The sequence below is a fragment of the Sinohyriopsis cumingii genome, chromosome 2 (genome assembly GCF_028554795.1).
Source record: "Sinohyriopsis cumingii isolate HCF-2022 chromosome 2, ASM2855479v2, whole genome shotgun sequence".
NCBI classification, from domain to species: domain Eukaryota; kingdom Metazoa; phylum Mollusca; class Bivalvia; order Unionida; family Unionidae; genus Sinohyriopsis; species Sinohyriopsis cumingii.
This window is the reverse complement of record NC_142962.1, coordinates 114078998-114104008: the sequence shown is the minus strand read 5'-3', so window position 1 is coordinate 114104008 and position 25011 is coordinate 114078998. Positions and strand designations below refer to the sequence as shown.

General features: G+C 35.3%; 1 protein-coding gene across 2 annotated transcripts in view; it reads right to left on the bottom strand.

Moving 5' to 3' along the window:
- Positions 1-5321: 5321 nt before the first annotated feature.
- Positions 5322-25011, bottom strand: part of LOC149805633 (ataxin-3-like) — a 47404-nt gene continuing 27714 nt past the window's right edge. The window contains exons 5-7 of one of the 2 annotated variants that reach the window (XM_089950272.1): positions 20679-20915; positions 17135-17485; positions 5322-5488 (exon numbers count right to left, since the gene is read on the bottom strand). In XM_089950272.1, coding sequence (XP_089806398.1) covers positions 5427-5488; positions 17135-17485; positions 20679-20915 — 650 coding nt within the window. In that variant the 3' untranslated portion in view covers positions 5322-5426. Of the gene's footprint in view, positions 5489-10041; positions 12013-17134; positions 17486-20678; positions 20916-25011 lie in introns of those variants that run through there. The other variant, XM_089950273.1, reaches the window with a different exon arrangement.

The window sequence follows — 25011 nt, the reverse complement described above, 5'->3', positions numbered from 1 at the left end:
TTCCCCTTGGCTGCTTTGTGGAGCACTGCAGTCCAGGTGTTCTCTGATCATGTGCTGCCAATTTGACAAGGTGATGCCAAAGTACATTTCATGCATACAATGCAGGGGTCATAAGTATTCTCCCTTGTCCTGAATTTTTTGCATTTCAGACATCTGGAAGACATTCTACTTAAACAACACAAAAAGACAAATTAAAGCTGAAACTAGTAATGTATTTGAAATTACCAAGTTGTTAAAACACTTTCATAACTAACAGAGTAGTGAACGAAGTGTCGATTCAGAAACCTATGGCCCTGTTATAAACTAATGCACAATGCTTTATTGATAATTAAACCACAAGCCTATAAAAACAGTGAGAAATATGAAAAACCTAAGCATAAACATCAAGCAGCAAGATATAATTACACTAATAAGAGATCCATAATGGACAGAACAAGTGAAAAAAGTCAAAGTCATGCTAACTCATAATGACCGTGTATAGGTCAATTATAGAGTAATGGGATGGAGGTCTTCAAAAGATAAGTCCTGAAAGATGACAAAATCACTCAAAATTAGTAGAAATTGCAAAATAATGCATACAACCTGCAGCAGATTGATATATATGCACTATAAATCCAAAAGGAATGATGGATAGGAACACAAAAACGGCTGGATTAACGGAAGATTGTATGATGAGTACTCTGTACAGCAGTGAAGCTAAAAACTAGTGACACCTGGCAGTGCCAAAGCCAAATATGGGCAAGAGTTATTGCCCTTTGTCTATCTGAAATAGACATAATGATTTTCACCTTTTAGATGGGCTGTATTCATGAGGTAGCAGGCTAATATTCCTAAAGTAATTTGATTGGGGAACATATTCAAAGGAGAAAGAAAGACAGACAGACAGAGGGTGGAAAGACTTTCTTTCTATTCTAACTAAGACATTCTGTTATATAGGGGTACAGACATTTATTTCCAAAAATAAAAACAAAAAAGTAAAGATTAACAAAGTTGTATTACCTTTGGCATAACTTAAATACAGTACTGGTGCAACAGTTCTGTAGAGCTTATGCTATGTAATAATTACATGATTTAAACTACAATTGTCTTGAATTGCTTTGAAAGATACAATCACTTAAATTTGCATCAGCTGGAAGTATTTAATTTTTTAATATGAATTGCCATAGTTAACATTTTTAAACATGTGTTAAACACTCCAAATTTTGTTGAAATAGCATGTGCTCAACATTCCAACATCTGTCAAAATAGCATGTGCTCAACATTCCAACATCTGTCAAAATAGCATGTGCTCAACATTCCAACATCTGTCAAAATAGCATGTGCTCAACATTTCCAACATCTGTCAAAATAGCATGTGACAATTACATCTTGTCAGTTAAATATTTTTATAAATTATAAAGATGAATACGAAAACAATGACATAGAACTTGTCAGCAAATTTTTTATATTCTCTTATTCCATCTATAAGAAATTACAAATTCCAAGTTGTTTACTAACAAAAGTTGTTATTAATACAAACTATTTTGAGACTAAATGATACATCCATTATACTGTACATGACAACAATAAAAAAGCATATAAAGTTAAGTCTGAAACCAAATTAATCATACTTTACAAAGGTGTATATGTGTATGCTGGAAAATTGCATATTAAAAGAACCAATGAACAATAGAAACAAGTAAATATTCTGTTTAAACATTACCAACTTATGTTATTTGCCACAAATTAATAAGTGAATATTTAACTGACTGCAGTATAAATAATCCATAATGATACAACGTTAATTTCCTGATCAAAGTATATTTAAAACTAGAATTTTACATCAAATTTGAAATAATGTGTAAAATATGACCAGACTGATTGAAACAATACCATGGACGCAAAAAAGAAAATAAAACAAACTAAAGCTGGCCATGACCTGCATGTTAACATTCCTCCAAATGTTTAGGTAAACTGGTGCTGCACACATCAAAATGTATCCACACGCCATGTGACATGACTTTGTGGCCAACTGTTCTTAAGAACTCTACAACATTACTAAAGTATTATAAACATAAACACTGAAGTTAATTAGTGTGTGTGTGTATGAGCACAACCATATATGGAAACATATGCAAGGCTGAATTAAGGGGGAAGGCAGGTTCCTCAGGCTCCCTGGTTGCCATGCATAAAATTACACGTGTTTAAGTGAACCATATACAGATTTAACTGTCTAATACCTTGTCTAATATTATTATAATTATATAAAAGTGGAGTTTAAATAGAGCTTTCCAGGTATATCTGTATACGTACAAGGGAATCCCGACCTTAAAGTGCCCTTGGGCTACATTGCATTAATCAGACCCTGCACATACAGATGGCAAACTGATTGCTATGTCAGCTTCTACTAAACATAAACAAGTGTCCCTCAAAGTGACATGCTCAAATGGGTGAAACAAATTTCCAGGAAATTCAAGATAAGACCATTTCTTCCTTTTAACTGCTGAGCATTGAAACCATCTCTGATATTCAATGATTTTTCAAATTAGTGGAAGTAGTGCAGATACTAGTTGACAGACTGCTACTATTTTCATTTAGTACAATGTAGACATCATTAGAAGTCTTTGGTGAAAACTCCTTGTCACAATGCTCATCCAATTAAAGGGAGTAGTGACAAAAAGATTTTTTTAAAGAGATTCATTATTGCAGCCATACTGGATCTACAGCTGACACCATTTTCATTTCACTAGGTATCATATAAGTGTAATGCTGAAACCCGATATTGCTATAGCCATCCATTTGGAGAGGAGTAGTATTGCTATAGCCATCTATATGGAGAGGAATAGTAATGCTATAGCCATCCATATGGAGAAGAATAGTATTGCTATAGACACCCATCTGGAGAGGAATAGTATTGCTATAGACATCCTTTTGGAGAGGAATAGTATTGCTATAGCCATCCATTTGGACAGGGTAGTATTGCTATAGCCATCCATATGGAGAGGAGTAGTATTGCTATAGCCATCCATTTGGACAGGAGTAGTATTGCTATAGCCATCCATTTGGACAGGAGTAGTATTGCTATAGCCATCCATTTGGACAGGAGTAGTATTGCTATAGCCATCCATTTGGACAGGAGTAGTATTGCTATAGCCATCCATTTGGAGAGGAGTAGTATTGCTATAGCCATCCATTTGGACAGGAGTAGTACTGCAATAGCCATCCATATGGAGAGGAATAGTATTGCTATAGCCATCCATTTGGACAGGAGTAGTATTGCTATAGCCATCCATTTGGAGAGGAGTAGTATTGCTATAGCCATCCATATGGAGAGGAATAGTATTGCTATAGCCATCCATATGGAGAGGAATAGCATTGCTATAGCCATCCATTTGGACAGGAGTAGTACTGCTATAGCCATCCATTTGGACAGGAGTAGTACTGCTATAGCCATCCATTTGGACAGGAGTAGTATTGCTATAGCCATCCATTTGGACAGGAGTAGTACTGCTACAGCCATCCATATGGAGAGGAATAGTATTGCTATAGCCATCCATATGGAGAGGAATAGTATTGCTATAGCCATCCATATGGAGAGGAATAGTATTGCTATAGCCATCCATTTGGACAGGAGTAGTACTGCTATAGCCATCCATTTGGACAGGAGTAGTATTGCTATAGCCATCCATTTGGAGAGGAGTAGTAGTGCTATAGCCATCCATATGGAAAGGAGTAGTATTGCTATAGCCATCCATATGGAGAGGAATAGTATTGCTATAGCCATCCATATGGAGAGGAATAGTATTGCTATAGCCATCCATATGGAGAGGAATAGTATTGCTATAGCCATCCATTTGGACAGGAGTAGTATTGCTATAGCCATCCATATGGAGAGGAATAGTATTGCTATAGCCATCCATTTGGACAGGAGTAGTATTGCTATAGCCATCCATATGGAGAGGAATAGTATTGCTATAGCCATCCATATGGAGAGGAATAGTATTGCTATAGCCATCCATATGGAGAGGAATAGTATTGCTATAGCCATCCATTTGGAGAGGAGTAGTATTGCTATAGCCATCCATATGGAGAGGAATAGTATTGCTATAGCCATCCATTTGGACAGGAGTAGTATTGCTATAGCCATCCATATGGAGAGGAATAGTATTGCTATAGCCATCCATTTGGACAGGAATAGTATTGCTATAGCCATCCATTTGGACAGGAGTAGTATTGCTATAGCCATCCATATGGAGAGGAATAGTATTGCTATAGCCATCCATATGGAGAGGAATAGTATTGCTATAGCCATCCATATGGAGAGGAATAGTATTGCTATAGCCATCCATTTGGAGAGGAGTAGTATTGCTATAGCCATCCATATGGAGAGGAATAGTATTGCTATAGCCATCCAGTTGGACAGGAGTAGTATTGCTATAGCCATCCATATGGAGAGGAATAGTATTGCTATAGCCATCCATTTGGACAGGAATAGTATTGCTATAGCCATCCATTTGGACAGGAGTAGTATTGCTATAGCCATCCATATGGAGAGGAATAGTATTGCTATAGCCATCCATTTGGACAGGAGTAGTATTGCTATAGCCATCCATATGGAGAGGAATAGTATTGCTATAGCCATCCATTTGGACAGGAATAGTATTGCTATAGCCATCCATATGGAGAGGAATAGTATTGCTATAGCCATCCATATGGAGAGGAATAGTATTGCTATAGCCATCCATTTGGACAGGAATAGTATTGCTATAGCCATCCATTTGGACAGGAGTAGTATTGCTATAGCATTCCTTTTGGAGAGGAGTAGTATTGCTATAGCATTCCTTTTGGAGAGGAGGAGTATTGCTATAGACATCCATTTGGAGAGGAGTAGAGATAACATTATTTTCAAGATAGCCTCAAGGTAAAAATTTTGAGTTTATATATCATAAGTGGGACATAAAATTGTTACTATTTTTAATCAGCAAAAAGTCAAAATAACACTCTGACTTAACAGGATGAATTCAAAACTTATTAAAATGTCATGGTTTTCTTATCTACCTACAATCTTGAAAACAACATGGACAAAAAAATTAAAACACCAATTTTTTTAAGCCTCTGTACATGTGCAGATGAAACAAACAAATCATTTGCAAAGTGCTCCAAACAGCTATTCTTTATATACGTACTTTGTCAACTGGTCAAAGAATCTGATTTGGTATGTCGAAAGAGATAAATAAATACAAGGTCTATTCTACAACTGAAACAGGGGTGAGCAGGGCAGCAGGGAGAAAAAGGGAAGAATTTTCTGAACATAGGAGGAATTTAGCAAAGAAATAAAGGCATGAAAATGACAGATTTTAGTGCTTTCTATCAATTTTATAGCATAATGTTTGAGAAATTATCATGAATCTCACAACTACATGTTGTAGCAAAGTATGGGTTGGAATTCATTCATTCTGCATTGACATAGCTATGGCCTCTTTTAGCATCTCTTCTTCTGTCAGATTTTCTGGAAAAACAAAGAACAGGTTAAACAGGTTCAATAAAAGCTAAACTGATATATTCATAGAAACTGATTTTGACAAAACCAAGTAGTATATGTACGCTGAATCACATGTACATAATGGACTAATTTCTGCAGGGCTAGATAGCTGAAAACAGTAGTCTCTTGATGGAACTGACACTCTACTGGTGGAAAAATAATTTTTGGGAATTGAAGATAAGTCCATTTCTTCTGTCCTTTTAGTCTTTATAATTTCAACATACCAAATTTGGTAACAATTTTTTTTTTTTAAATCTGAGTTTTAGTTCACAACAAAGATGTATTATGAAATTCTCTGTCATGGACTTTTCATCTTGAATCTGATATCATCGACAGAAGATCAATGAACTGGTCTCAATGTCAATGTAGACTGACAAGTTTGGTTAAATGCATACCAAATAATTTTGGGAAGTAAAAGCTAGATGATGTTATTGAAGAGATATCATTAATAGTATGCTTCAGATGTGTCGACATTCTGAGTTTGATAAAAATCCATTATTGTTTTTGTTATCATGCCAACAAACCAGTATGGCTAAAACCCAGATTCAAGACCTCTGACCTTAAAATCAAGTTAAAGTTGCTGATCATCTACTTGTTCATTGGAATATGAAGACTGGTCAACCTTTATGTGTGTCATCTATACTTGCTTATAAGTCGAGTCAAACTGCAAGCAACAAAGATTCTGATCAGTCATAGCATAACACACAGATCTGGGTCTGTGCAGTTTGCAGCTGGGCTTGTCTTATAAGCAAGTACATACAGCATAGGTTCAAGTCACTGTGTTCAAAATATCAATGGACTGCAGGCAATTACTTTTCAAAGGTTTACTGGGTCTGATTTTCAAAACTGCTTCATGAAAGTGGTTTTGCTGGTGCTCCAATCTTTTGCATTCAGAACCAACTAAATATTGCAAGTGTTTTAGTGAAACACCCTGATCAATGCACCATTAGTGCAAAAGGAGCAGTGATAAGATTTTTATATAGCCACTCTTGTACCATGTTTTGAGGTCTGATGATCGCCGTTTTCATTCACTGAAAATCTCAGTGTTGATATGACTGTCCATTCAGATATAGCTATGTGACGATTTTCATGATGTATGAGAAGACAACCATTGTGAAGGTTGGATCAGCATCAGTAGCTTAGCGTGGGTCGGTGGTTCTTTCTGGGGTTTTCCTGGGTTCTTCCTCCACCATTACTACTGGCTGCCATGTATAGCCTATCATGTGCTGAAAAATGGTGTTAAACCCTACAGCAACAACAACAACAACTACTTATTGTACAAAACAAGTTATTACAAAATTAATTTAAATGTCAGTATGACCTACAATTCTGGTGAAGCAACTGTTAATAAATTTGTAGAGTTACTGAGGGACCTCTAAAAAGTTAAGTGATGGACCCTGACATTGGGGAGAGGGCAAGGGTTAAATGGTTGAATACTTGCTACAATAACTATGTGTGTTGGGAATAACTGTCAATGAATAGCTTTTCCTAATGCATTTCTTCCCTTTTTTTGTATAAATTATCTTTGTTTTCAATGTATGCAATCTAAGGTCATTAAAAACATTACTCCAACGTTCATGTTAACCAGCAAAAACATTGTGTATTACATCACTGCTTTTGCATGTGAATCTAGATGCATGATATTTAACTGCAGACTCTGGACAAAAGCCAATTCTTTCTTTTTTTTTTACATCTTAAATTTATTTACAGCCACATCATTACTGACTCTAGATTTAAAAAAAAATTCTTATATTAGTAAAATACTGATGTTGTGATTTCAAGGTTTAGCAAAATTTCTGCTCATCCTTAAGAAACCCTCTGTGTGCCAATTCAGGAATTTTAAGTTCACTATAACCTTTTGAACTCGTTTATCAATAATGAACCATACCTGGGTACTTATGGTGTCCACGGTGTTCAGGTAATTAGTCAATTAAAATGAGCCGACTTAACACACTAGGATGACTGCTAGCTCAGGTAGGATTGCATGCCTTTTACCTTTTCTTTCTACCCCCAATACCTGATTTGATACATGATCATATAATGGAGGTCAACTTTTAATTAAAGATATAATACAATGCAGGTCAACTTTTAATTGATTCTAACAATGCAACTAATAAATCTGCCATATTAGAAATCAAAACACAGTAAACTGACACTTTTCACATTTGAATACAAGAGGACATATTGGTATTCATTTCTGAATGTTGTTAGTGATGTTTTAACTTATCATTATTTTGTCATATATTATTATTTATGACTTTGTATGACAGTTATGAATTTCATACTTTTAAATAAAATTTCTGGACACTAACAATTGTCTTAAACAATGAAACAGGTGATATATCAAGGTTTCATTTACCAATTTTGATCACAATTTTATTCACCTTCAGCAAATTGGGGCAATTTTGGGGTGTAATTTTTACTGGAAAAAATGGGACCCACACATACACCTACATTGTAAGCGGATTCACATTCTATCTGGGCATGAAATAGCAAAGAAATAGGTGTGCTTAATTTCTAGATCTTTGCTTCATATCTTTTCTAAGACAGTTTTTGAATGAATGGCAGATGTTCACTGCAGACGTAGCATGATGTCCCACCCAGTCACATTATCCTGACATCAGGCCGACCAGTCCTAACACTAACCTCTTAATGCTGAGCATATAGCGAGGCAGCTGTTAGTACCATTTTTGTAAATCTTTGGTATGACTCGGCCAGGGCTCGAACCCATGACTTCCCGCTTCCAGGGCGGATGCTCTACCCACTAGACCTCCGGAGCTGTCTTTGCAATCTTATATACATATACACACACACACACACACACACACACACACACACACACACAAAAACACAAATGTTCTTATGTGTTAACTAATATTGTGAGGTGTTTAAAACCTGCACTAAGTCATCATTAATACTATTGTTATAACAAGATTTTCAAATTAGCTGCTTGGGTGGAAATACTTGATGTCAGCTTGACAGCATTTTCATTTAGGACCAAGCAGATAACATCTGAAGCCTTTTAGTGAAAACCTCATGAAAATATGACCATCCATTCATAAGAAGTAGTAACACCATCATTTTCAAGGCAGCCATATGATTTATAATTGACACTATTTTCATCTGGAGGAAACTAGGTATCATAATTAGTCTATCAGTGAAAACACCATGTATATATATCCATCCATTTGAAAAGTGTAGAAGATAATATTTTCAAAATGGTCACCATCATAACTTTCTTGATAACAATATGTAAATGTGGGCATAATGGTATAATATGTCAGAAATTGATGAAAACCATGACATCTATGCATCATGTAAATAAGTTTTACAAATTACATTAGGGGCCCCGAATGGCCAAGTAGTCTAAAGTGCTCTCCGTTACGGATCACTGCTATCTCACCTCTGTCTGCGTGGTTTAGAGTCCAAGGCTCGGCTAGTGTGGGTACGTGGGAAAGCCTGCCAGTAGCTTCTCGTGGGTCAGTGGTTCTTCCCTAGGTTTTCCAGGGTTCTTCCTCCACCAGTTATACTGGCCGCCATGTATAGCCTATCTTGTGCTGAAAAATGGCGTCAAACCCTAGAACAACAACAACAACAAATTACATTGTTTTGATTGGTAAACATTGCACATAAAATTTGAGTTCTAAATCTAGCATGCATTTCTACTGGAACAGCTCTAGTAGACCAGATCAAGTTGGGTAATCATGTGCATGTTGGTCTTAGTGTACAAGGGCAGGGCCCATTGCCCTGGCAGCATATAGCCAAAAAATGGCCACTCTTGCTCACCTTACTTATGTACACTTCACATGCCAGTGTTCCAAAACAAAATACTGATAAAAACGTGGCTGTCAGACGAAGTTACCATTTCTGACCAACTTGATGACTGCAAATTTTACTATAAAATCTTCTGGTCTCGAGTCAAAAACTGGCACATTCGAGTGCTGACCAATGTTTATAAAAAGTTGCTAGTGCTACAGAGAAATAACTGTTTATAATACCTCGGTGTCTATTGCAAGACCATGAAATGCAAACAAAATTGCTATAAAGAAATGTTCTGGTCTGTATTCTCTTTGATATCTTTCCTTTTTTTCTTTATATCTGGCATGTCTGAATGTTGTTAGGATGGACAGCATCTCTTCTGTCCTAAATCCTACACCACTTCCACACTATAATCCTGTTTGTAAACAACATAAAGTATACCATCTAATACCATATACATGTATATATGCTTATGAGTCAAACTGCAAACATAGCATAATGCACTGCAGATCAGGGTCTATGTTGTTAATTCGAGTGATTACTCAAAACAAACTGCACAGACCCAGATCTGCTGGCATTTGTGCGATGGCAGATCAGGGTCTATACAGTTTGCATTTTGACTTGTCTCATAAGCGAGTATATATGGTAGGTACAAATGCCTTATACTCAGCCACATTATGCATACGATTTCTATTAAATTACCCATAGTTCAACTGCCTTACAGTGGGAAGGGGATCTACACAGTACTTCCAAAGCAGCACACAATTTAATATCTTTATTTCAAAATATCATAACATTCTTTCACAGTACATGTATAAAGACAATAAATTGGATATGACAACTCAAGTTATGTGTATCAAGTACATGTATGACATAAACCTGTACAACAATGACAAATGCTCAATATAAAATTCCATAAAACATCTTTCAAGATCAAACTTTCAACTCTGAAAATGCAATCCATTACTTTCAGTGGCTAAAACAAAGATTTTTGTGTGTGTGTGTGTGATTTGGATTTTTAATGTAGCTTTTAAATTTTTTTTTAAAAATTCAGTTATATCGCTACTATGTCTGCAGTGTGGCAGTTTATAGTGATGTCTAGCACTAGGGCATAATGTCGCTAATATGTAGCATCATGTATCGCCCAGTCACATTATCCTGACACCAGGCCAATCAGTTCTAACACTAACCTTGTAATGCTGAGCACCTAGCAAGGCAGCTGTTAGTACCATCTTTATAAGTCTCTGGTATGATTTGGCCAAGGTTCAAACCCATGACCTCCGAGGCAGATGCTCTAACTACCAGACCAATGGAGCAGTGAAACATAAATAAGAGGATAGAACCAAACAATATTTTCTTCTTTCAACATTCACATCTTTGATTCAGATTGCAAACAGAAATAAACCTCGACTGCAGTAAACAAATGTAAAGATAAGCAATACCTCTGTCAAAATGAATCTTAAACAAATTTAAAAACTGTACAGAACATTTTGTAGAAACCTGAACATTCTACTTGAATTCTCCATAAAAATGTACAAGCAAACTTTCAACTCTGTATGTGTACTTGTGCATGATACCAGAAAACGTTTTCCATGTGTCTACATTCTACATCTTAGTTACAGATCATAAATGTATGTTTGTGGACTATAGTAACATTTAAAACTGTTAATAAATCAAGACAAATCATGTGAATGACCACTGGGTGAACATCCTTTTTCTCAAATATGGAAATACAGTTCCACATGAATTCTAGCCACAAATGCTAAAACTTGAAAATAATCAGTGACAACTATGAGTAATGAATCTGTGAAGCACGTATAAACTTTGAAATATAAGTATTTTACAACCACTCTGAAGAAAAATGCACTTGGCACTCCTCTAACTTTTAGAAAAACAGTTCCACAGCAATGACCATCAACACTGTGGTAAATTTCTTTTAGTAGAACAACTGCATAAAAAATAATCATAAATAATTATAATTCTTGCGACAACAATATATGTATTGCTGAAAGAAATAATACAATTACCATTTCACTATAACCTATCATGTGCTGAAAAATGGCATTAAACCCCCACAACAACAACAACCATTTCACTATGGAACTGTCTACTACATCAGAATATGTCAATATGTTGCACTATTTCACTGTTAAACTAGAAAATACGGCCAACAACCACAAAATCCTATGCAGATAAAACAGTGTGCTGGGCCATTCATTATGAAAGAGGGATCAAGAGGGCAGACAATGAAGTGGGTGTCTTATTAAATTGGTATTTTCCATTCCTATATATTAAGCTTCCAGAGCATAAGAAAGTAATTCTTCCTATTCCATATTTTTATTTGGCTATCTCAAAATGCTCACATAGTCAATGTCCTACCAAAGAAATCTTAGTAATTTTCCAACATGTGCTTTAGGTTTTGTGATGGTAAGAAAAACTCTGGCATCGCTAACCAATTAGGAAGGATGACCATCCTCAGCTTCAAACATTTCTCCCTGCCTCTTTATAAGGAAGACAATGGTGCTCTGGCAATCTTCCAATGTTGATGATGGGTTGTATGTCCTACCTCTTCAGAGCTGATCCTCTCCAGCTATCATGCAGCCAGTATGTAGAAACACTGTAATGTGCACGGGCTGATGCTGATCCATAGCCTTCTGTTCGGCTTATGTACCGTGTTCATTGACACAACAGTTGCTGGATATTTCAGTACCGAAATTTTCTTGTATTTCAGCCTGAAAAGAAAGCAATAAAAATGGCATTCCGGCTATGATAGGAGGAGGAATTGCTATAAGTTGAAACTTTTAACAAGAGTCTCACAAAGGGACTGAGGATCTACAAGCCTTTAAGAATTTCTAAGATCAATGAAATTCTCAAAATAGCAATGTATGAAAGATTAGTACCATTTTAAATTCAGGACTAACTATATATCATAATTATTCTAGTGAAAACCTCATGTCAATTTGACTTCTTATTTAGAAGCACCAATGGATATCAGCTCAGCACATGCTGATAACACTTTCTGTTCAGGAGTAGTGACACCAACATTTTCAAGATGGCCGACATGATAGCCATACTGGATGTCAGGTCTACACCATTTTCATTTAAGATGAAGATATATAGATTTCATTAGAAGTCTTATAGTGAAAACTCCATGTTCATATGTCCATCAGGATAACAAGATTTTCAAGATGGCCACTGTGGCACCCATATTGGATGTCTGAGCATCACAATGTTCATTTCGAAACCAACTAGCCCATGGGATGAATGTAAGTGTCAAGTTTCATAGCAATCCTCAAGAGTTAATAAGGGAGGCAATTCTCTAGCTAAGACGTGTAAATATAACTGATACAAAGTCATCATGAAAATCAAACAAGAGATATAGAGGACTGATCAACAAACATAAGCTCTCCCCCCATTAACAATAATATTTACTTTTACAATGTGGACAGCATAGGATTGCAAATACTGAAACATGAAAATGAGACATTAAAATAAATTCTACATACATTACTGTAATAATATCAAACAGTAATTTTTAATGATTTATTGTAGAAATATGTTACTATATACTTGCAAGACAACACACGGGTATATATATATATATATATATATATATATATATATATATATATATATATATATATATATATATATATGAAGATGCTGGCAATGACAAAAAAGGGGAGGAGTAAAAGTAAAGATTGTTTAACTTCAGATTAGATTATATCTTTAGCACCAACCAAAATTTCTATTTTTCAGTTTTTGATGGTCACAACTGCTAGTAGAATGTAGGAGAAAAATAAATTCTAACATATAAAAAAAATATAATAAATTTACTATAATATTTGTTAAGCAAGTGAAATTTCATGTGGACATCTCAAACTTTTACATTAGAAATGAAAATACAAAAGACTGAGACCATTTTTCTCTCATTATCATTGCTGATCTTGTAGGTCTAAATAAGAATTTTTATTCAGGTGAGAATAATAACAGAAAGCATGTTTAATCCAAAGCCAGCATACGATTCACACATAAACTGCCACATTTAAATTCAACCAGGCTTCTAGTAAACTGAAGATGCAAAATATTTTGACTGAATAATAAAAAAAAAGAAGAAATTTCATGCCTATGAGAATTATATAAAAATAGGTTCCTGTGACAAAGAAATTAGAATATAAAGTAAACAGTGGAATATTAAGCAGCAATATATAATACGCTATTTTTAAGATGATGAACTTGCACAAAAACTTGTGCACTTTCCAAATATTTAGTAACCTGACAAACAAAATCTAAAGACATTAAGTCAAAAATGTTTGAATGGAAAAAAAATGAGTTGCAAGAATCCACTTACAACTTATTATGTTTATTACAAACCACACACATGGTCACAATGAAAACAAGAAATTACTCTTTTTTTTTTGGATAATTTATAATTGTGTTGTTATTGTCATATCCTTTCGTGGATAATAAATTATCTTATATATCATATCACTTACTTACAAGTGATGCTCAATTTTCACTATAGATGCATTTCTGAGATTATGGTGTAAATCAAAAGTAATTTTCCCCATAGGATACTTATAAATTAAGGAAGTTCTTGGGCATATTATACCTCTAAGTTTTCAGGTAATGGTTATTTATGCATAATTTTCTTGGTAAGCGATTAGATACAAGTGCATTCATGTCTGTGAGCTGTGTTTGAGTCACACCATATGGCAAAAGTGACGGGGTAAATACAAGCACAGTAGCACAAATTGAATGTTATTTCTTGATTGTAAATGGTATTCAAATGAAAGCAAGTATATCAAACTGGCATATAGCAAGCGTCATATGTACTGTAAAATATTAAAATTTTGTGAAGCTATCTTCCAAGCATCCAAGTTGTCTACTAGAAATAGATTTGAAATTATTTAAATTATCCATTACTGGCCTATACTTTGACCTCCATTTTTCTCTGTAAAAAAAAAGAGAAAACTGGACAAAGCCCCTGCTACCGTCTAACACAAGGTACCTAACTCATGCAGTTCAAAATCTGCCCATTTGCTCATTCCATGCATGTCAGTCATCGTGTATTAACTGAAAGAGAAGCAGATTTTGACAGTAGTTTACCTCTTCAACAGACAGAAACAACTGCCTGTGACAACCACGTTCTTAATGAATGAATGAACAAAATGAATTTCACTTCTGCCTTTTACCACTTTTTTATCACTTTACTGAAACAACAGAACTTACCTCTAAAGTGGTTATGGTATTTCTCTACGTCATGCATTCTGAACCAAATAGTCTTCTCCCAAGGTCCAAAAGTTCGTCTTGCCTTGTTCCACTATTACTGTCATTAACCAACTACATTCGGTTATTTTTGCAGTGTGCCTTGTCTCAGATCTGAACGAAACCAGTCCAACTCTCATGAGATTTAAATTACTGTAGCCACAGAATGTTTTCCTTTTATTTTCTACAGAAATTTGTAACAGAACCTGCTAGTTTTCCTTTATGGTTAAGAAAAGACATTCTTTACATCAAATTTTACTGTGTTTATGATTCTTATAAATACAAATGTAGCATCATGTGCTAGGATTTCCCGAACCTATTTATAGCTGACATTTTTCGTTAAACATCAAAGTTTATGAAAAGAAGACACATCTGTCTGGATGCAGAACACTTCATTACAATACAGTGAGCATAAAATAATAAAATACAACTTAGCTGATGGGATTTCTAAAGGAAGTTTGCGATCATGTTTAGCTTGCACAATAAGGCACCTCCCCCAGGCAGTTATTTCAAGCAACTTTAGAAACAATTTTATTGGAAAACCAATCAAGGACAGAATCAATTTTGAATCCAAACTACTCTGGCATATGTTTTTTTAAAATTGCTATCATGGGTCCATTGTAGTATTTTAAGGGAACAGCCTTTAGGACAAACTTAACATCTTAAGAAATCTTCTAGCACAACCTCATGTCAATTTGACCAACAGTTCAGGAGTGGAGTTAACATTTTCAAGACGGCCACTATTGTAGCCATATTGGATATTAGACTGATGTAATTTTCAATTAGGGCCAAGGTGACACTGTACAAAGTCTTCAAGTTAATACCTAAGGTGACATTATAAATTAAAACCCATGATGATATGATAATCTGATCACAAGGATTGGCAGTTGATTTTTTTCCAGTTTTCAGTAAGTGTGTAACAAAATATCATTAACTGCTATTGTAAAGCTGGAAAACATAATTAAAAGTTTGACACATTGACAATAAACATTTTGTTCAACTGAAAGGTTTGTAACGTACGTGTAGACTTTATTTACCATTAGTACTAATTACACAAACTCTAGTTCCAAACCCTATGCAGCTCAATGATGTGTTGCTATCTCTCAACTTGATATAATTCTTTGAAATTCTTTTCCATTTCACATGACGGCAGCAATCATATCTCCCGCCATAAGACACTCAAATTGGCACGTGATGTCCAATAAACGTAATTGTGTCCTTTCCAGCTTTTATTCACAAGAATCTGAATACTCCTTTTTATTCTTCTGTGGTAATTATTAACACTTTTCAAGAAGCTTATTTTCCCTTTCGTCTTAAACATGGAGGTATAATATTAAAAAAATTCCTATAGAAGCACCAGATAAAGCACCGTTTCCTGGATGCCATTTAAAAAAATTATATAATCAACAGTTTGATCATGCAGATGCTTTGCATGAACAAATAGGTGCAGTTTAAAGTGTCTGGAGTGCTGCTGTTAAGTTAGTCTGGTTCCCTGACTAATTTTACTAATTCTAAGATGATTGTTGTTGTTGTTGTTGTGGGGCTTAATGCCATTTTTCAGCACACGATAGGCTATACATGGTGGCCAGTATTAATGGTGGAGGAAGAACCCGGGAAAACCCCGGAAAGAACCACTGACCCACGAGAAGCTACTGGCAAGCTTTCTCACATACCAACATTGGCTGAATCCAAGACTCGACCCCATGCAGACAGAGGTGAGATGGCAGTGATCCATAACGGAGAGCGCTTTAGACAACTTGGGGCCCCATTTTAAGATGAAACCCGGATCCAAATAAAACACGGATGAACCAACTATCGGGATTTTTCGGCAACAATAATTTTTCCATAGCTTTTTTGCTATTATGCCGTAAGTATGGATTTTAAGGGTAATTTTCGTAAGACTTACAGCAAAATTGTAAGAGTTGGCAGGTCTGGATTGGTGACACCAAGATTTTTAATTTGATGTTTTACAATTTTTTTTGAGGACCAACGAGATATCACAAAAAGCCTTTTCATAAAATTTCATGTCAATATGACAATCCATTCAGCAGAAGTTGTGGTTAGAAGACTCTCAGGATATGAGCATACCGTTTATATTTAGGATCAGTTAGACACTGGGATGAACAAAAAGTGTAAATGTGCATGTAAAGTTTCATGGCAGTCCTCCAAGTAGTTTAATAAAGTTATGAAAACAAACTTGTGCTAACACAATATGGAGAAATGGCCATCACATAAGCTCACAATGATTATGATCAGCAGACCTAAAAAATGGTAATAATCACCAGATAATTAGTTGGTGTTTGCTTCCATGAAAATCAACAGATAGAAAAGAACACAGAAAATTATCACTAAAATGTAATCAGTGAAAAGGTCTGATAATAGACGACAATGATCAAAGCTTTTACAAGGAATCAATTAAAGCTTAAATTCTATTTGTCTTCAAAACACTGAGAATTCTACTTGTCCTTAAACTCTTAAAATTCTATTTTTCTTCAAAATATTGAAACTTTCAAAAGAAAAGAATAAAACCATCAAAATCATACAATAATGCATCCGTCTCTTTTTCAAAAAGGAATTAAAAAATACCTTCTGTTCCATTTGTTGCCAAAGGCATTTGTCTTCTGACATCTTTTACAGAGTTATCTCCCTTTGTACATGAACCGATATTAGTTTGGCTAGATGTATTTGCAGAATCACTATTACTGGAATCTAATTTGTTTAAAAATGCAAGTCTTTTTAATCTAACTTCATCTGGGTCAGCCACTCTGGCAGAATCACTAGATTCAGAAGAACTTGCTGTTCTGCTGTCTCTGTTAGTGGATGCTTGTCTGTCCAACTTTGGTTTCAATCCTTCTAAGTCACTTTGTTCTTTATTAAATTGAAAATCTGTATCTTTTTCATTTTTTTCCATTCTTTCTCTAGATTCCTCTATATACCCTAAAAAGCCAAGAAAAAAAATCATGATTAACTGTTTCTTTCTCTGCGAGCATCTGTGTGTGCCTGTCTGTCTGTCTCTCTGTCTTTAAAAGAGAAAATACAAAAATAATATAATCAATTCAAGAGTTTGTATGTAACAATACTTAACAGGCAATTTATACACCATTAAATGGAAAAAGGTATGTTTAATTCAGCAAGGTATGCAATGCCTGTTTAACTTTTTTATGGACAACCCAACCAACCTTGCGGTTATGCAAACATGGCTTTTTATTTAAATTTCTTGACTGTGGGTTGAGTTCCAATGTTTCTACAAAGAATCATATTTGTCGGGTCTTTACAGTCATGTTTTGCAGCAACTATGAATTCCATGAAAATTTTTACTCATGAAAAATAATAAATTAACAGCATACAAAATCCAAATAAATGTCTAGTCCTACTAATGTTCTGACACAATGCAACCATGAATTTTTTTAATGCAGAACTTTCAAACTCATTAGTTTATCCTACAGCAGAGCCCCAAATCCTCCAGACTCAGAATTAGTAAAAAGAGGGATAACAATTAGTGAATTTCAACACAATTAGTAAAAAATTATACCATGACACTAGCTCCATCCACTTTGATGGTCAGTGCTGCATTATTTGAAAATCCCAAAATAAAAAATAAAACACATTATTTACACTAATTAAATGTTCAAATTTATTTGCAGCCAAACTTACTGACTTACACAAACTTCATGCTATTTGTCATGATATGATGCTGTGGCAGACTTGAACTTCCTCACCTGAACTATTGTAAATTTGTCTTCAAAACTGTTCAGGCTTCTTGTCTGGTGGTTGATCATGGAAATTTTCAGCACCTATGGAGGTCCTAAAGACTGTCTTGTTTTTCCTCACAATATGAAATACTCTTTCACTGTCAATGTTGCTGATCTCAAACAGAGAAAGGCAGCTAAGTTTCAACTAGAAAATTTACAAACAATGCTTCAGCATTGGTAGCTTGCAGGACTTGAGTAGGTAGCTTCAAGTATTCCAGAGCTGAAATCTGCTGGGTTCTCTTCATTTTTCCAATATCTATGTGCATTTTGCTAGCAGTATGCTTTTTCACATTGCCTCTGCCACATGCCCGCAGGAGCTTGTATCGCTGTTTACAACTTACCTTTCATACACGTACTATATAATAACATTATTATATAGTACATGTATGACAGGTAAATTGTAAGCAATGATACAAACCACTGTAAACATTCCCAATTCTAAAATTCCTGGAACATTATGTGCAAAAATGCATAATGTACATTGAGTATGTATGTGTGTGATTGGAGTTTTAACATAGCTTTAACAATTTTTCAGTCATCGCTACGGCGTCTGCAGCATGCCAGTTTATAGTGATGTCTAGCACTGGGGCATCATGCCGCAGACATGTAGCATGATGTCCCATCCAGTCAGATTATCCTGACACTTGGCCGATCAGTCCTAACACTAACCTCTTAATCCTGAGCGCCAAACCGAGACAGCTGTTAGTATCATTTTTTGTAAGTCTTTGGTATGACTCCATCAAAGATCAAACCCACAACCTACCCACATCCGATGCGGACCCTCTAACTACTAGGCCACCAGAGAGGTTCATAATGTACATTGATATTTGATGGCTGAATGCAAAGCCAGTTTTGGGTGCATTCCAATATGTACTTCCACTTTTTGTGAAATACATTTCTTTTACTTGCAGGTGAAAACATTTTAACTGCAGTATAGCTTAATTATGAAACGCTATTAATCCAGAAGATGAGACATTGAATGGTTAATGTTTAGTGGTGTCGATGCATGCGTGGAAAAATATGAACTTGAGCAAATTACGATATGTGCTAAAAGTTATTTTATTCCTAATTTAAGCTGATTAAAAATGTGGAAATTTGCAATTTTTTGCATGCAGTATGAATCCGTGAATCGCTACTGAGATTCATGAAATTCATGGCAAAATCATCAGGGTTGGGAGGTCTACTAGAGCTAGATAAATAATGCTTTTTTGCAATATCTTCATACTGCAGATAGTTTGACAATGACACAGTGTTAGTTGAGATTTGTTGTGGGTTTAATGTCATTTTTCAACACACGATAGGCTACACATGGCAGCCAGTATAACAGATTGAAGAAGAACCCAGGAAAACCCTGGTAAGAGCCACTGACCTACAGGAAGCTACTGGCAACTTTTCTCACATACCCAACCTGGCAAACCCCAAGATTTAAACCCAGATGGACATAGATGAGATGGCAGTAATCAGTAATGGTAAGTGCTTTAGACCACTAAGCCACATAGGGCCCCATTTGTGGTTTGCAGACAGCAAGTATTATTGGATATTGATCACATCACTCTCTTTGTTCAATTGTCATGGGAAGCTCATAAATTGCAGGTGCCATTTCAAAGGTGATTATTGTGAACATAGTACAATCTGCAGTGCAGGTCATGAGGTTTTCAAAGCTGATTACTGTGAACACTGTACAATCTGCAGTGAAGGTCATAAGGTCGGATTAATTACATTATTTTACCTCCATGGATCTGTAATTCACAGAGTGTTATGGACAGGTGGTTTGCTGAGAGCAGTTCAAGAAAGGCAGTTGTTTTCTTTGAGAAAATCTGGTCAGTGTTGCCAGAAACTCCATTATAGGGGAGTACAAAATGAGCCCATATACTCTTTATCTAAAACACTAGGTTAATTGCCCATCCTAGGACGGAATAAAAATAAAGTAAGAAACAAATTTTACAAATTGGGATGAGCTAGCTTAAATTAAAGTTTGAACATAAATACAAAAAAGGAAAAAATTTTGGAAAGCCACCAAGAGTTTTGAACTTGCGACTTCTTGTTTGGCAGCCAGGACACACGGACAAATGTGCATGTTTACGTACAAGATATTTGTAAACAACAATTTCATGTCCTAAATGGGATGCTTCTGATACTGAGTTGTATGCAATTTAGCATAAAAAACAGAAATTAAAAAATACTTAAGAGGCAGAGTTGTATCACCTACAGAACTCTAGAAGTTGAGTCTCTGCTTCTTAGAACTCTAAATGCCTGGTGGTGGACTTTCATACTTTGAAATGCAGCACAGGCTGTGTAGAATTGTAGCCCTGCTTTTCTATCTTCCAAGTGATTTTAACTTAATTTAAAAAACTGAAAAGACCAAAGGTGCAACCCACCTTCCATACTCATTTGTAAGGCTTTTTGAAGAGCTCTGTCATCATTCTCAACCAGGTGTTTACTCTCAGCAAGTGCTAGCTGGTAATCCTCATCCCCTTCCTCTGTTCCTTCAATCTTATTTGCAGCTTTCTCTGTGATAAGGCGAGGTTTGATTGGCTGCACGGCTGGCAGAATCTTCAGTACCTCATCTGCTTCACATTCTGGCAGCTCCCCATTTACCACAAAAATGGAGTAACCTGCAATAATAAAAGGGGATTTCAGCAAAGAATTAAACAGGTCAATGTTGTGGCCCCTGCTGCTTTCTTCCTACAACAAATACTGGGTACAGTATCTGCAGAATGAGAATAATCATCCTTAACCCTTAACCCTTAACAAGAATTGCAAAGTGAAATTACTTAATGTATGTTGATTGCATACAAACTGGAATTACCAACTCTCCAGGACTGTGTGAGCCTTGAAGTCAAATGCACTGCACACTCACCAAAGATCATTATTGCTGAACTGGCAATCACTTATCCATGCACACTGAAGCAAGAAATCAAACCTGGCATCATGGTGTATTAAAACTGTACTACGATTGATGACTAAAAAATATGATGATAAGAACACACATCTTTTGGGTTCATCTGATGCCTTAAATAGTTTAAAGCTGGAACATGGATGCTTATGGTATTAATCAAATTTAAAGTTTAAGTATAACCATATGACATATACAATGGAAGGCGAAATATTCCAAATTTTTTTGCACTTTAGGCATTTGTTGGAACAAATTGTTTAAATCTCTGAATTTGTGAAATTTTCCACAGCTCTGTAAATGCCGCCAAGAATGTTAAATGTATTGGCTGACAGGTGTTTAATAATACATCATCACGTGACAGGATATATAATACTGCTGCAATTGGCATGATTATGTGTCCTGTCCTGAGACAAATCACAATGACTCATGGCCTGGTTAAGACAGGATCTGACCATGGGATATTCTGGTTATGAATCATTAAATAAAAACCAGAGCTAACATGGCTACTTTCAAACATCAAACAACTTGGAGTATTTACCCATATACAATAAATGGAAATCTTGATACCATGACTGAAGCTCAGTTAAGTGGATAAACCATGCCATTGTTACCAATTACAACAAGATGCCTAAGTGGGCTTGCCATTACTCACCTCGTTAGTTGATACATGTCAGCTTGTAAATGCAAATTCTCACTCATAGTGACACTAGATGGGGAAAGAAAAACTTAGAGCGTATAGTGGTTACATTGTCTATTATGTTGGTGTCATTTATCTTCTTTCCTAGAGCATACATATATACTGTTATTATGTTTCAAAGGGGATTGGGATTTTTGGAATGTTATAACAGAGAAATATTACGTACAAATTCATTCTTTAGTTTTCAAAATGTTTGTATTCATGTCCATGTTGATGATGTTGGACATACATGTAGTAAATAAATTTACCTTCTGCTGAAAGTGCCAAAATACATATACATGCACCAAAATTGTCAATTATCATCTGAGTTGTTAAAAATATTTTTTCATGATGTGCAGATGTTTTAAAGAATATCAGATGTGTCACTCTGAGCTTGTAAGTACAGTCAAAGCACCATGATGGCCTCATATACCTCCCTACTGATTTTAAAAAAAAAGGCATCAAGGATATAAAAAATACACAATTTTAAGTTAATAATTTCATTCACTGATTTATAATTTCTTACCTGATTGTTGCCAAAGGGTTCCTAACACTGTCAAATTATTGGCATTTCAGCGTAAATGGAAGCTCCCGATGTAAGCAAGCAAATAGATTGCTCTCTGTTCATTTCTGGTGTCTGCAATAGTCTACTTAAGTAAAATCTGGGTCGTCTGCATCCAGTATTTGTAATTTGTAGTTTTAATACTTCTAAAACAAACTGAACAAGTAAATAGGAGGAACTCTTGTATAGATGTGCTCAAAGATATGTATATCCAATAGCTCTGAAAAATTATTGAAACTTTAAAAAGACAGTTAGCTACATCACATATGTTGCTTGAAAACAGACTGTCCCAAGCAAATATGGCAACCATGTTGCTAAAGAAACTCTTTTGATATGAACGCCAATGAGTTGACAGTGTTTGAGACCCCCTGGCAACAATCAGGCAGAAATTATAAATCAGTGAATGAAATTATTAACTTAAAATTGTGTATTTTTTATATCCTTGATGCCTTTTTTTTTAAAATCAGTAGGGAGGTATATGAGGCCATCATGGTGCTTTGACTGTACTTACAAGCTCAGAGTGACACATCTGATATTCTTTAAAACATCTGCACATCATGAAAAAATATTTTTAACAACTCAGATGATAATTGACAATTTTGGTGCATGTATATGTATTTTGGCACTTTCAGCAGAAGGTAAATTTATTTACTACATGTATGTCCAACATCATCAACATGGACATGAATACAAACATTTTGAAAACTAAAGAATGAATTTGTATGTAATATTATAACATTCCAAAAATACCAATCCCCTTTGAAACATAATAACAGTATATATGTATGCTCTAGGAAAGAAGATAAATGACACCAACATAATAGACAATGTAACCACTATATGCTCTAAGTTTTTCTTTCCCCATCTAGTGTCATTATGAGTGAGAATTTGCATTTACAAGCTGACATGTATCAACTAACGAGGTGAGTAATGGCAAGCCCACTTAGGCATCTTGTTGTAATTGGTAACAATGGCATGGTTTATCCACTTAACTGAGCTTCAGTCATGGTATCAAGATTTCCATTTATTGTATATGGGGAAATACTCCAAGTTGTTTGATGTTTGATCATTTTTTGTCCTTGATGCTTTCCAATGTTAAAATCACAAGGGGGATGCAAATAAATGGGATGGTATGCAAATATAATAGTGCACTGGCCCAATCACTGAAACTTGTCACACTCAGTTAAGTCCAGCATATCGAATTTGCTTAAGAATATTCAAGAATTTTTATGTGCTCAAGTTTTTCGGATTAATTCTCTAATAATAATTTTAACTTGTGTGTGGTTTTTACAAGAAATATGTTTTCTCCAACTTAAATACCTATTTTGGTGTGCATCAGTCCTTTAGTTTTCAGCACAGAGTAAACGCTGCATTACTTGTGAATTTCCAGAGTCGTTTTTTTTTAGGTCAAGCATCTTAATCCTCAGGAAATGTTAAATCCTAGCACCAAACCTCTGATTCTCAATAAGAGCCATCATTATCACTGGATTATTGCCTTACTTTCTAATAGAAGAATCCCTAGAATGTACTGATGGATTATTGCCTTACTTTTTAACAGAAGAATCCCTAATGGTTTAATGGCTGAGAAGGATTTCTCTGAACCCATGATAAGATTTTCCTTGTATTCTTTTTAACTGCTGAGTACTGAAACCATCTCTCATCTTGTTGAGAAACTCCAGCTTACTAAAGGACAAGGCTGCATAAGATCAATGTCTGACCCCCAACTTAGTAATAAATTAATATGTTTGTTGTTGTTGTTGTTGTTGTAGGATTTAACGCCATTCTTCAGCACACGATAGGCTATACATGGCGGTCAGTATTAATGGTGGAGGAAGAACCCAGGAAAACCCCGGAAAGAACCACCGACCCACGAGAGCAAGCTTTCTCCCATACCCACATTGGCTGAATCCGAGACTCAAACCCACGCAGACAGAGGTGAGATGGCAGTGATCCGTAACGGAGAATGCTTAAGACCACTCGGGGCCCCTAATATGTTTGTAAGAATACTTGAAATAATTATGCCATAATTACCAACTGTCCACTATATGTACACATTCTATGATAAAATGCCATGACATGAACATTTAAGTTTGTTCCTAAATAGACATGTGTTCATCAAAAACTCAAATTCTGGCAGAATTCAGCATTCTGAAATCAAAAACTACCAATATAATTAGAAAAGTTTTGACCAATCAGAATACTCTTTATGAGAGTCATGCGCTAACTAATATATGGAATGAATAATTTACAAGGGTTATTGCAGAATGGGAGTGGACAGACCGTTTTTTTAATTAAAAAAAACAGATCGGAGATGATATAAAAAACGGACTATGCCAAGAAAGATCTGATTCAAGTCAGGAGAAAAGCAGAATTCCACTTTAAAATGGAGAAAAATCATGTCTGCCCTCCATTAATATTTATTATCCTAATTTTATTTAATTTGTTTCCATCTGATGAAATATTTCAATACATAACATCAAAGCATTGTCTTTATATATCCATTTCATCTTCAGATCTACAGTATGACATGGAGAAGTAAAACTGATTCCAGAAATATTCAAACAAATATTTATTAAT